This window comes from Buteo buteo, chromosome Z, assembly GCF_964188355.1.
Source record: "Buteo buteo chromosome Z, bButBut1.hap1.1, whole genome shotgun sequence".
Lineage (NCBI taxonomy): Eukaryota > Metazoa > Chordata > Aves > Accipitriformes > Accipitridae > Buteo > Buteo buteo.
In genome coordinates this window covers 55,932,441-55,946,697 of record NC_134204.1, presented here as the reverse complement: position 1 = coordinate 55,946,697, position 14,257 = coordinate 55,932,441, and the positions used below count along the sequence as shown (strand labels likewise).

General features: G+C 38.3%; 1 protein-coding gene across 3 annotated transcripts in view; it reads left to right on the top strand.

Annotated features, from left to right (window-relative positions):
- HOOK3 (hook microtubule tethering protein 3) overlaps positions 1 to 14,257 on the top strand; it is a 104,683-nt gene that overhangs the window by 34,541 nt on the left and 55,885 nt on the right. For all 3 annotated transcript variants that reach the window (XM_075020731.1, XM_075020730.1, XM_075020729.1), the window contains exons 4-6: positions 2,421 to 2,471; positions 6,734 to 6,866; positions 9,024 to 9,091. In XM_075020731.1, the coding sequence (XP_074876832.1) occupies positions 2,421 to 2,471; positions 6,734 to 6,866; positions 9,024 to 9,091 (252 nt within the window). The remainder of the gene's footprint in view (positions 1 to 2,420; positions 2,472 to 6,733; positions 6,867 to 9,023; positions 9,092 to 14,257) is intronic.

The window sequence follows — 14,257 nt, the reverse complement described above, 5'->3', positions numbered from 1 at the left end:
CATTTTTTGGAATTATGTTCAAGTTCAAGGTTCCTCACAATGTTCTCATTGGTAAACTGGAGTTAAATTCTGCAACATGACCTTTGCCTTTCTATGGTGCTTTCTGCAGCAGACTCAGGTAAATTATAAACAGGAAGTTTTTAATGAATCAAGTTTGACAATTATATTCCAATCAGTGCAGTATTCTTTTTGGTGATTTGACATGAAAATAAAATTATTTACATTTCTTTACATTCTTAAATCTGTTGAGACTTTGGTTATGATTGTGCATACCATTTGAGAAGTGGTGGTGATTGCTTTTGGGCAGACAGCTAGCAGATAGTTGTAGTTCTTACAGAAACATGATATGTTACGTGTAATATTAAGGAATAGTAAGCGTTTGGGAGTAGAAGGTGTAAACCTGAGAGGAAACCAAGTATTATGCTGTTATGGGAGGGACAGTAAGTGTTGTTATATACTTGCGATCATGTAGCATCTCCAGTTCTCATTCTAGGCTGTCAGAATATTTGATGTGTCATTTTTCAAATCCAAGTTAATTTTTGTTTCTTGTATGACTTAAAATTCAGTGATTATGAGGACAATCAGGATGTTCTTATATCGTAATAAGTGGTCAGCTATTGCCACTTCTTTCCAAAAGAGAGTGGATTAATTGGAATAAAATAATCAGATCATTATCACTTTGGATTTCATGGCTAAGTCTTTTAGTGTGTCTGTAGCTTGTTCCTTTCTTGAGATTGTCTTAGAAAAGAGACTGGACTTTGCTTTCATCACCTCATTTTGTCTGTTGACTGTGTCGAAGTGTTGAGTTTGTCCCTGGTGGATCATGTTTCTTAACTGTTTTCTCTAGTGTTTCCTCAGATCTTTTGGAAGATAGATGACTTCTGTCAGTGGACAGAATCTCCTAGCTGGGTATTTTTGGAATGTAATGAATAGAAGTTTCTGTGGGCTTTAAAGACAGTTGGGATTTGAGAGTTTTCACTCTCCTTTCATTATAGTTCCACAGTTTGCCTCTGTGGCTACTGTTGTCAGCAGCAGTACTTTGTGAATCCTGATTTAGTCAGGTTCAGTCCTTGCAGAACCCGTTTATAGACTTCGTAGAATCATTTAGATTGGAAAAGACACTTCAGATCATCAAGTCCAGCTGTAAACCTAACACTGCCAAGTCCACCACTAAACCATGTTCCTAAGTGCCACATCTACACACCTTTTAAATACCTCCAGGGATGGTGACTCAACCGCTTGCCTGGGCAGTCTGTTCTAGTGCTTGACAACCCTTTTGGTGAAGAAATTTTTCCTAATATCCAATCTAAACCTTCCCTGGCACAACGTGAGGATGTTTCCTCTTGTCCTATCGCTTGTTACTTGGGAAAAGAGACTGACACCCACCTCGCTACAACCTCCTTTCAGGCAGTTGTAGAAAGTGATAAGGTCTCCCCTGAACCTCCTTTTCTCCAGGCTAAACAACCCCAGTTGCCTCAGCTGCTCCTCTCTCGCAGGAGACAGTGTGCTGCTACTATTACCTAAATTCCTTGCTTAAATACTTGGACATTAATTAGTGGGAATCTGTAGCAATTACTTTCAGCAAAGATTTTTTCTAAATATCACGTATGAGATCCAGTGGGCGTTTTTATAATTTTTAAATGCACTTTTTATCTTAGAGACTTGATGTAAATGGATTTTTGCCAGAAAGGGAGCAGTACTCAGTGCTGGAGAATTGTGGCATAGATTCTGTACAGCAGGAGACACTTAACTGATGCCATTGGTTATGCAAGTGAACAGAAGCTATCTTTGTATGGCAGTGAAGGCATTGCTGAGAAATGTGAAATTTGGCTTGATACTGTAAGACAGACATTCAATTGTAAAGAACTGGGGGAGGGGGTGTGTGAGCAAAAATGAAAGAATTAAGAGGAATAATTCATGAGAAAGTTAATAGATTAAGCTTCCATAGGTTGGAAATAAAGGAGGATATTGAGCAGTAGCTGGTTTTGTTTTGCAAGAAGAGGTTTATCTCTGCAGAAAGTAGATCACTAAGATACTTTAAGAGAAGGCAGGAGGAAAAGAATGTTTCAACTTCTGTATACAACAATAATGCTAAGATAAACAAATACTCCAAAAAAGATTCATGCTACAGAGTCTGATCTAAAGCCTATCCAAGACAATGTGATCTTTTTCATAAATTTAAATGGGTTCTGTCAGTTAGTAAGGATTTGTGATCAGGTGTCTGGAAGTCTGATCATAAGGGACTATTGCATAACTTTCATGATTCTAAATTAAACTGCTCAAACAGAAAGTCTCATTGTGCAAATAGATATAATTTTGTGATTCTTTTGTGTGATTCTTCTGTGATTGCCTACTTTATGATCACTTCTGTAATTTATTCACTGTATTTATTGTATTTCCTTCTTCTTATTGTTAAATAGGTAAGCAACCTGAAGAAAATTTTAAAAGGAATATTGGATTACAACCATGAGGTAGGAACCGTTTTAAGTTATCTACATTCCTTTTTGTTGCATATTTCAGTAAACCTGTTGAATGTAAATTATGTTCTACTGATTAAGTTCTGACTTTTTCTTGCAAAGTATTTGGCATACAGAGTGTTTCATGACCTTTTCCCAGGTGTTAGCCTTCTCTAAAACTTCTCACATGCTTTATTGAATACTCAGACCTTCCAGAGGAGTATGGTGTGCAAATTCTGTCATACAAACAGTAGATGTCTTTGCTGGCTATGTTCTGATGATGAAATTTAACAGGACCTGTGCTTGATTTTTTTTTTTTTTAAAAATTCCCCCCCCCCCCCCCCCCCCTCTGCTCCAGCTGACGACTGCCTCTTTCCTTTTTTTTCTCTTGAGGAGAGAGAGTAAAGAGCATTTTTAGACTCTCCCCACATAAAACATTTTATTGAAAATTTTAAATCCTGGGATATTGGAGTCTGCCTTTGGCATTCTCTCAGACTATTGAGCAAACTCAGAAATGAACCGCTTCAGAGCAGATACAATACAGTATTTTTTTCTGTGGTGGATCTTCAACTGAAATATGCTTTTAGTTTCAGTGATGTTTTTGAGGCAAATTGATCTGTACAGGCTGCAGCACAAAATCCATAATATGTATGTTCTGGACTTTGCTTGTCTCAAAATATCAGCTTGTCATAAATGCTTCGGAGAGGAAGATATTTGTTAATAAACTTAAGTCTTTAAAAACAAACAGATTTTCAGAAAGAAAAAATTAGACTTATAAGCTCATATTCAATAAATGGTCAGGTATCCATGTTGAAATAAAGTTTGAAAGTTGATGTTTAAACAAACTGGTCATAACTTACAATTGTAGAAACAAACAAAGAGGGTTTTGTTATAAACACTTAATATTACTATGACAAAGTGATGCCAGCTTCTTTTTGGCTAGTTGGCATATATGTTGATTAAGTTTCTGGTGTGAAAACTTTACTACTACGCAAGATTTTAGGTGTTTCAAGCTGGTTAAGTTCTGCAAAGGTAATGCACATTTATAAGTTTGACTGGATTTTGGGTTGGTTTCCGTTTTTTTTTTTCTGCTAAGGCAATGCTCATGCTGATAAGGGAGATGATCTGGATTCTACTATGAATCCTGGTTGTTTTCCTCAACCTGATTTCCTGTCCTAGCAGTCACCTTCTACAAAAATACAGATGTTGAATGTATACAGATTTTACCTGATGTAGCTAAACGCCTTTGAAAAGTGTATGTGCTAATTTTCTTCATCTTCAAAAATTTAAAAATTTGTATTACATTCAGGAGGACAGTCTTTCAATAGCTATTCTACATTGCTCTCTTTGTCAATATGGCAGAACAAGAAGCCAAAGTTACCTAGTTGTAGCTTACATGCTTTGTTATTCCCCCAGTAATCTTGCTGCAGAACTCTGCTGCTCTGGAATTGAAACTTGCGTTCTTTTGTAAAGATCTTTTTTTTTCTTTCTTTTTTTTCTTTTGTTTAAATGGGGAAAAATGCTGCTCTTCATCTCAAGATACTTATTGCAGAGTCTATCCTTTTTCATGTTTCTTTCAGATTTTTTTTTTGAACTAAATTGTATCTCATGTTTATTTCAAAATCCTCTGTTTACAACTTCACATCCTTGGTTTCTTCATAGTGCCTGCTGATATGCATCTTCCCTTCAGCTTTCAACAGCAATTACATTATCAGTAACTATGAAGCCGTTGTAGTACTATTAACTTAAATCCGGCATTGCATTTGAAAGAAATTCAGGAACTACAGATCAATATATAAACACATATCAGATTTGTATAATTCAAAGAATATTGTGCTTTACTGTATTATTGCAGTCTATGTACAAAGCTAATATTTTCCATTGTGCTTGATGCATTCACAGAATTCTTGTTTTCTCACTAGAATGACCTAAAGGAAGTCTTTTCCAACAAGAATGAATCTGGGTCCTTTAAAGTATACAGAGATTTTTTAGTAGTGTTGGTGCTCATTCTTTTGAGAAAGCTGTTTAAAAAAACAATACAAAAACCACCATACAAAAAAAGAACAAACTCAACCACAACAATTCCACAAAGCCCAACCCTGGCAAACTTTTGAATGGCTTGATTTCCGTGTATTCTTCATATACTTCTCTTAAGTGTTTTTTATAAATACCTTTACCTGATTTTCTGTTTTTCTTGAGTATTAACACGAAAAAGGGCATCCAGCAAACAAATGACTGATTCCCTCCATAGTCATTGTTTCTTTATTGCACCCTGCTTAAGAAGTGACAGTTTCTTTTTATCTGCAATTAATGTGTCAGATCTGTTTAATTCCATATTTCATATTCATGTTTTCAGCCCCCCTGAAAGATCTTTATGAACAGTTTAGCAGAATTGTTTAATTCCTTCTACTGACAATCATTAATATAAATCCTACTTAATTATAAATCAGATTACATTAATTGTAAGTCACATGGGTTCTATTGTTTTGGGTTTTTTTCCTCTTTCTGCATGTGGGCTGTTTAATTATGTATTGTACTACTACCTCAAATTCTCTTCGATAGAACTAGCTTTTTTAGCTCTGAGATTTGCTAAATATCCTTCAGTTTTCTGAAAGTGTGAGGCTGAGTGATCGAGTTTTTTACTGTCTTACATTTGTCATCCATCAGTGCTAGACACACATATTGTATAAGTGAAATATTTCAATTTCTGGCTTCCTAGTGGTAAGAAAAGTGAGATTTGTGTATAATATTTTATGCTACGTAAGGTGTTTTTAGGCATGCAGGGTTATTTTTTTAAATTGAATGCTTTAAAAAAAAAATTAGTTATCCATGTACTGTTGATTACTATGGAAGACTGCCTTTGCTACCTTTCTTATCTCAAGACAAAAATCTTGCTAAGTTTGAAACTAATAGTTTCTTATTAGTTGAATGTATTGGCTTTGTGTGGCAAGGTTTTGGGGGAGTGGTGGTGTTACAGGAGTGGCTTCTGTGAGAAGCTGCTGGAAGCTTCCCCTGTGTCCGACAGAGCCAATACCAACCAGCCCTAAGACAGACTCGCCGCCGGCCAAGGCCAAGCCAATCAGCAATAGTGGTAGCACCTCTGTGATAACATATTTAAGAAGGGAAAAAAGTTGCTGGGACAGACAGAAATGGCAACCAGAGAGAGGAGTGAGAACATGTAAGAGAAACAACTCTGCAGACAGCAAGGTCAGTGAAGAAGGAGGGGGAGGAGATGCTTCAGGCACCGGAGCAGAGATTCCCCTGCAGCCCATGGTGAAGACCATGGTGAGGCAGGCTGTCCCCCTGCAGTCCAGGGAGGTCCACGGTGGAGCAGATCTCCACCTGCAGCCCATGAAGGACCCCACGCTGGAGCAGGTGGATGCCTGAAATAGGCTGTGACCCCGTGGGAAGCCCACGCTGGAGCAGGCTCCCGAGAGGATCCCAGGCTGGAGCAGGTTTTCTGGCAGGACTTGTGACCCCATGGGTGACCCACACTGGAGCGGTGTGCTCCTGAAGGACTGCACACCGTAGAAGGGACCCACGCTGGAGCAGTTTGTGAAGAACTGCAGCCCGTGGGAAGGACCCACGTTGGAGAAGTTTGTGAAGGACTGTCTCCTGTGGGAGGGAGCCCGTGCTGGAGCAGGGAAGAGTGTGATGAGTCCTGCTCCTGAGGAGGATGAAGCGGCAGAAATAACGTGTGATGAACTGGCCATAAACCCCATTCTCCATCCCCCTGTGCCACTGTGGGGATTAGATAGAGAATCCAGGAGTGAAGTTGTGCCCGGGAAGAAGGGAGGGGTGGAGGGAAGGTGTTCTGAGATTTGGTTTTATTTCTCATTACCCTACTCTGGTAATAAGTTGAGTTAATTTTTCCCAAGTTGAGTCTGTTTTGCCTGTGATGGTAGTTGATGAGTGATCTCTCCTGTCCTTATCTCAGCCCACGAGCCCTTTGTTATATTTTCTTCTCCCCTGTCCAGCTGAGGATGGGGGAGTGATAGAATGGCTTTGGTGGGCACCTGGCGTTCAGCCAGGGTCAACCTGCCACATTGAGACTGTCAGGTTTGTCTTCTCCCAAATATCAGTTGTGTCAAGCAGTATGGTTTAATATTTGGATGTTAGGTGTTAGGCAATTTAGTTTGTTGCAAAGGTGGATTGAAAACTATGTTAAAGTATGAGTGAATTGCTCTTGTTCATTCTGAATCATATTTGTATTTTGAAATGTGTGTGTATGTATTTGTGTAGTGATACTGACATGTATGTACTGGGTCTTTATGCAGATTCTAGGGCAGCAGATTGATGACTTCACGCTTCCTGATGTTAACCTGATCGGAGAGCACGCTGATGCTGCAGAGCTTGGGAGAATGCTTCAGCTTATTTTGGGATGCGCTGTGAATTGTGAACAGAAGCAAGGTATTAAATTTTGAAAGCATGTTTCTCCCAGGCAGTGAATGAAAATACAGCTTGTTGTGTAGCTACTTAAGAGAAAAATTATACCTCTCAGGTTGCTGTCAGAGACAAATGTATTTTTTTCAGTGATTACATTATTTTGTCCTACAGATAGAAACTGTTGTTTTGTTATAAGCTTCACTGGTTTTGGAGTCTCAAACTGTGGGACTGGTTTTGCTTCCAGCATACATATTTTCAATTTTTGTTTGCTGAGTTGAAAAGGCACTCTACAAAAGAAAATTCTTGGGCCCACCCTTTAACCATTTATGAGGTAGATTGGGATAGTTAAGAACCAAAAAATGTGATTGTTGCACTATCCTGTATGACTCTTGGTTTTAGGAATGTGTTCCTGTCAGCATCTTACTACATGGCCTAGAGCCATCAGTGTGACTGGGGGTTGGTCTGAAGATATGTCTGGTGTGATTTGGGATACTGTAGTTTCTGAGACTTTTGCGTGGGGTTGGCAAATAGGAAAAAGTACTGTTGGCAATAATGCCCTTCTGGACAGCAGCTGAAGACTGAGCATTTGAAACCTTAAAGGCATCCAAAATGTCACTTGAGGCATCTGTTAGGCGATTGAATCCCACTTAAGCAGCCACTGAAAGAGAATTCTGCCTCTCTTGATTCCCATGGCACAAACTGTCTGTCTGTCCTGCGCAGGTAAAATAGGGAGCCATTCATTTCTCCTGCACATGCCACAGAGGATGAGATGAACAACGGAGACACTTGTTGAAGTGTCCCAAATCTCATATTCTAAACTTGCCTTGGGTGCAGGGTGTCTTATTATTACCCAATCACCTTAAATTACACTTAATTCAAGCTAGGTTAAGGTAACAAAGCCACTACAAACATTTATTCTTAACACTTAAAACAGGAAGTGTAGGAACATATTATTAAATACACATGTGGGTAAATAAATCTGTTTACTGTATTTACATTAAAGTCGCATCAGATATCTGTCCCTTCCTGATTTAGCTCATTTTGGTTTGTTCTCTGACAAAATGGCAGCCAGGGTTTCAGACCTTTTGTCTTCCTCTTGTATGGTGCGTCTTAGCTTTTATAGCTATTTTCCCCTTTCCAGTTTTCTCAGGTGTCTAAATCACTTTAATTTCTTTTTCTGAAATTACTTTTATTCTTCCCTTAATCAGGAGACAGTCTGGCTATCCTATTAATTAAAATAGAGGTAATTTTATTCCATGAGTACATAAATAACTCTGTTTTATTAGGCCTCCTGTCCTCTCTGTTTTATGTAAAATTAACTTCCTTACTTTTGGTGACTATTTGGCATCCTCCAGTGGGAAGTACATCTTATTTCCATGTTTCTCATACTCTTTCAGTCTGGATATTAAAAATGTTATGTTTGAAATACTGGAACAGTCTAGTTTTATGTACTTTGAGAGAGGCTTGGCAATTAATCACTTTGAGGTGACTGATTCCCAGCAATTTTCCTTTTGGGCAAATCATTAAAAGAATACAGGTCGCATGTAAAGGTGATCATATCTGACTGGAAACCATATGATACTGAGCAAGTCATAAACTCCTTAACTTGATCTAAATGTCGGAATTTGTCTTTCAAAGCACTGTATCATCTTACAAGGTACCTGCTGTGTAGCTCACATCTACGGGTAGGTGAGGAATGAAAAAATTAAGGGGACATATTTGTGATATACCACAGAAATAAGAACAGAAACCAAGAATGGATATGAAAATGCCTTGAAATGACGATGCTTAGGAAGGCAGGACCTTATTGTTAAACTTATGGAAAAGGGCAACCTATGCATGGATCATGTACTTGTTCCCAAACCATTCAGGCTATACAAAGTGAGAAAAGGAGCATAAGTAATTATTTCAGAAGTGCGAGGTGCCAGAAGGAAAAAAAAAAAGGATGACAATCGTGTACATTTTTCATTGTTGCAGAGTTCCAATGAGCCTGAATTTATGTCTGAATGAACTTCTGATAAAGTCTTGTTGAGTTTGTTGGGGTGGGACTTGACTGGTAATTATACATTTCAGTGTCATCTGTGGCACCTACTCATTTTGTAGGAAGGATGCAGCTTCTGACCTCATGTTCTGTGTGACTTCAGTTTCAACAGTAACATTTCAGAATGCTCTTATTTTCAGAGTACATCCAGACCATAATGATGATGGAAGAATCGGTTCAACATGTTGTCATGACAGCCATTCAGGAGGTATGCTGGGTTGTCCACAGTGTGTAAAAGTTCAGCCTTTCAGTATTTTAGAAAAGTATGCTTTTTCCCACCTTGGAAAAACTTAGCTGGAAGTAAAGGGGCATAGATTTTGCTGTTGTACAGTGAAAAATATTTATTTTTCCTTAGAGAAACAAATCAGTGAAGATTCTTTATGTCAAGGAACTCTGGTTGAATGTCCCACTTTTCTTTAAATCTAGAAGATTGAAACTTCTAGATAATTTTGATACTGGGTTCCCTTTCCTTTACCTTCCCTACCCTGTGGCTCCTGAAGTGCACTAGACTGCTTTTATGTGAATAACCAAATACTGTAAAATTTCTTCAAAATTTGTATGTTGGAATTGCAAGACTCCATGAATTGTTTTGTTTTGTTTTACTGGATAATTGAAAAGACAGAGAAATGAATAGCAGAGTATTCTTTTGTCAGCCGTAGTATTATGAATAAGCTAATGAAGCTATTTGTGCTAATATGTTTTTATTAGTTACTAAGTATTCTGCAGTGTATTTTGTGAAAGTGCTGTTCAGTAGTAAATTAAAACCACAGTGAAAATTAAACCACAGTGTTAGTGACCACTATAGCAATGAAACCCCCATGTGACTTCTTAGGAGCCCAAAGTGCATGTAAGTGAAGCACCTATTAGTCTTCATAGATGGAGGTTTACTGCAGGGCAGGCCACTAAGGAAAGCAGGAAATTGCTGGTAATCCTGTTTCTTCTGAACCTGAACAAGAGAAACCAAATTCCATATTGATTTCTAGAGCAATTTCACTTTTCTGTAATGTCTGAATAGAGAAAGAGATGTCGGTGAGCCTACAGGAACCCCTTCCCCTATTACCACTTTGACCAATGCTGTATCCATGCAGTCATACATCCTGTTGTCTGTGTGTGACTGCTATCTATAATGTTGCAGAGAGGACTTTTCAAATCAGCATTGAAAGAATCCTTATGCTAAATCATCTTCCAGGCAGTGCTGCCAAGCATCAGTTTGCCTGAGTTTTGGGATATTTTACTTTTGCATTCTTTTTAACTATAATACAATGTTTTGGTGGATTTTTCTAGTGTCCTCTTTTTAACCCCAAATTTCAGCATCATTTTATTCTGCACTGTCTTAGAATAGAAAACCTTCTACCCTCCCTCCTTCTGTTGAAAATCTTCTTTTTGATTTTTGTAAAAATCTCCTTCATTTGAAAAAATAGTCAGATATGAAGCAGCTCACATTTTTTGGCATTTGATGAGTAGACGTTGAAATCATTTAGCGTTTGTGCCCTTTCTCAGAGATGTGGAGGAGAAATCACAGGATGAGGGTCTGTTCTTCTGGAACAGATTTTTGGAACTCAGTGAATCAAAAATCAAAATTCAGGTACTGGTGCAGTTCTGAGTGATTTTAATGCTATCTTCCAAGCTGCATAGAAATCCAAGGCATTCAGAACCAAATGAGGAGGATCTTAGGTGCTTACTGAAGAGGTCAGAAAGTGTCTCAAAAACTTTGAGACACTTCGAGAGCGGGACCTCCCTCCATTATTTTTCAACATTCTTCGGAGTATGGAGAGGTCCCAGTTGACTGGAAGCTGGCAAAAGTTGTCCCAATTTTCAAGAGGGGAAAGAAGGAAGACCCTGGTGATTAGAGTTCTGTCTTGCTTCAGTGCCTGGCAGAATTATGGAGAAGATGGGGGTTACTGAAAGACACTTGAGAGGCAATGCAGTCATTGGTCATGGCCAGCAGAGGTTCATGAGGGGAAAGTCCTGCTTAACTAACTTAATTTCCTTTTATGACAAGGTTGCCCATCTAGTTGACCAAGGGAAGCCAGTAGATATGGAGTTTTTGGATTTTAGCAAGCTTTTGATGCTGTCTCTCACAGTATCCTTCCAGACAAAACGTCAGGCATACATTTAGATAAGTCTGTAATATGTTGGGTGAGCAACTTACTGATGGGTTGGGCTCAAAGAATTATAGTAAATGGGGTTACATCAGGCTGGCAGCCAGTCACCAGTGGGGTTCCCCAGGGGTCAATTTTAGGGCCAGTGCTCTTTAATGGTTTTATAAATTATCTGGATGCAGGAATCAAATGTACATTAAGGGTTTTGCTGATGATACTTAACTAGGAGAAGCTGTGGACTCCCTTGAGGGTGGAGTGGCCTTAAAGGGAGATATGGATAGACTAAAGACCTGGGCAGTCACCAACTGTATGAAATTTAACAAGAGCAAGTACTGGATTCTCTACCTGGGACAGGGTAATCCTGCTTACATGCACAAATTGGGGGATGAGAGGCTGGAGACCAGCCCCATGGAAAGAGATCTGGGGGTTTGCGTTGACGGTAAGTTGAATATCGGTCAACAGTGTGCCCTGGCAGCACCAAGGGCCAACTGTGTCCTAGAGTGCATCAAGCACAGCATAGCTAGCCAGTCGAGGGAGGTGATTGTCCCACTCTGTGCCACCCTGGTGCAGCCTCGCCTAGAGTACTGTGTGCAGTTTTGGGCGCCTCAATATAAGAAGGACATCAAGTTATTAAAGTATGTCCAGAGGAGAGTGACCAAGATGGTGGAAAGTTTTGAGGGCAAGATTTATGAGAAGCAGCTGAGGTCACTTGGTTTGTTCAGCTCAGAGAAGAGAAAGTTGAGGGGTGCCCTCATTGCAGTCTACAACTTCCTCAAGAGGGGCAGTGGAGGGAGAGGTGCTGATCTCCTCTCTTTGGTGACCAGTGGTAGAACATGAGGAAATGGAATGAAGCTGCATCAGGGGAAGTTCAGATTGGACACTAGGAAAAGGTCCTTCACTGAGAGGGTGGTCAGTCACTGGAACAGGCTCCCCAGGGAAGTGGTCACAGCACCAAGCCTGTCAGTGTTCAAGGAGTATCTGGATGATGCTCTTAGTCATATGGTTCAGTTTTAGGTAGTGTTGGACTCAATGATCCTTATGGGTCTCTTCTAATTCGAGATATTCTGTGATTCTAACAAGAGTTTAGATCCAGAGAGTCTTTTCAGAGCTGCATCTGCAGTCTGTGTCTTTGGAGGAGTGAAACTTCACTGGATTTAAGGAGGTTTTTCTGTTTGTTGGACTCAAGTGACTTGGACTAAGCAATGTGTAGGAGACAACATAGTAAAGTGCCTAGGAAAGTAGCTATATATGCATATTTGAGAAGTTGGTATGTTGCCTAATTAAACATTTCAAAGTGTTTGACATGCAGGTACTCTTTTTTTCCAAAATTAGGTATGTTAAAAGACCTCTAAGCTTTACTGATGTATTATGTAATTTGTTTTTCTGTTTCAGCAAAACACATATCAATGTGTTTTGATACTCTTTGCTTTTCATAAATCAACTTACTCATGAAAATATTTCATGAAGCACAGTAGAACAAGCTTCTGACCTGTTCTTTCTGTTTTTTTTGCATGAAGAAGCTGATTTTTAAATGGAGGAAGCAGCATTTTATGTTTTAAATTTTATTTGATTATTTTGATCTTTTTAATAACTTGTGACTCTTCAGCATTTCCTTTCTTCACTTATTTAAATGTTTAAAGTAAAATATTAATAATAAAATATGCCTTATGCTCCATAAAGGTTTTTATAAATTGAACAATGCTTTTCTGTTATTTTTTCAGTGCAGTCAAATTGATCTGTTGTGCTGCCACCACTTAGATTCTTAGATTCTAATCTGCAGGTGTGCATTTCTAAATGCAAGCTGTGCACAAGATGGAGGAAGAGAAAGACAATACAGCTATCAAAAATATTACAAAAAATATAAATTATGTATTGTATATTCTGTAATGTATACTCCTATATTCTGTTTTTATTATTATAATCTATTATTACTTGCAATTAATATATTACTATGTATAATGTAACATTTTTAATTTCATAATTTGCAGGGTTTTTTTAAAGGCCAAAAATCTTTCCTTACAGAAATTATTTTGGCCATTATGTATTTCTCTTTCATTTCCTCTCCTTTCCTTGACATCCTTTAGAAATTCTGCTGTCATTTTCCTAAGTCTTTTCTTTGAGCAGCCAAGTTCATTATTGATGAAAGTGGTAGCTGGTGAAATTGTTTGCCTTTGCTGTTTAGAACATATGTAAACTTGATCACTTAGCAGGTGTCTGTGCAGGTCAAGTTGAGAGTCAGAATAGGCTCTTAACAGCAAAGTACTAGAGCTAGTGTCAAAGCTTGTCGGGGTGCATAGCAAAAGGTACTTCCTGTCTGGATTAGTATCATCTGTGTTACTTCCACAAAGTAGAAATTGTTTGGGTTTGTGGGTTTTTTTCCCCCTGTGTTTTGTCCTGACTGTTTGAAGGTTCATCTTGTCTGAAGTAAAAGTGGTTTTTGAATAGCTACGAAATGATAGAAAAATATTTCGTTGGGTCTGTCAGTAGTATTGGAGGAGGAAGAAAGTCCAGCTGCATTAAAGGATACATACTGTGTCATACATAGCCTTGACTCTTAAAAAGCAAACAAACAAAAAGATGCTTTAAAAAAGAAAAACAACCTTCTGAATACAGAAGTTGGATTTTGACATTGTTTCACGGACACTTAAATGAGCTCGTACAATGTTAGCAACTGTAGAAGAAGCATTTCTTAAGAAGCAAATGTTTTGAACTTTTAACATCATCGACTAAGTGGTGCAGCTGCATTTGCAAAATCATGCAAATCATGCGTAGGGAAAAAAAGCATTTGAAATTCAGGTTGTTCATGTATGCAGTTTTTGTGATAGTTTTACCCCTTCCCTAATCTTTATGTATCCATGACAACACAACTTGTTCACATTTCACAAGCAAGGCAGTTAAGAAGTGAAGGTTTTAATAATATAAAATTAGCAGATCTTACAAAGTATTTTGTAAAACATCGTACCAAAGCTGTAAGCATGAAAATGTATAGATGTAAAGGATAACAGGGAATGACAACTGCTTCTCATAAAACTACACAAAGAGTTTTAAAAATTGTCATGTCCTCATTATCATACCATTTAAAATCCAGACTGACCTCTTCACAAAATAAGCTGTTTTGATTTTAAATGACCTTCTGATTATTTGAACAAATACTTGTGCTACTTCAAGTCTTCATTCTAAATATGCAAAATAAACCAGAAAAAGAGCAAGGAAGTAAATGCTAGTTGCTTGCTTTTTCACTGTGGGAAGCTCTTAAGCAAACTCTTCCTTCT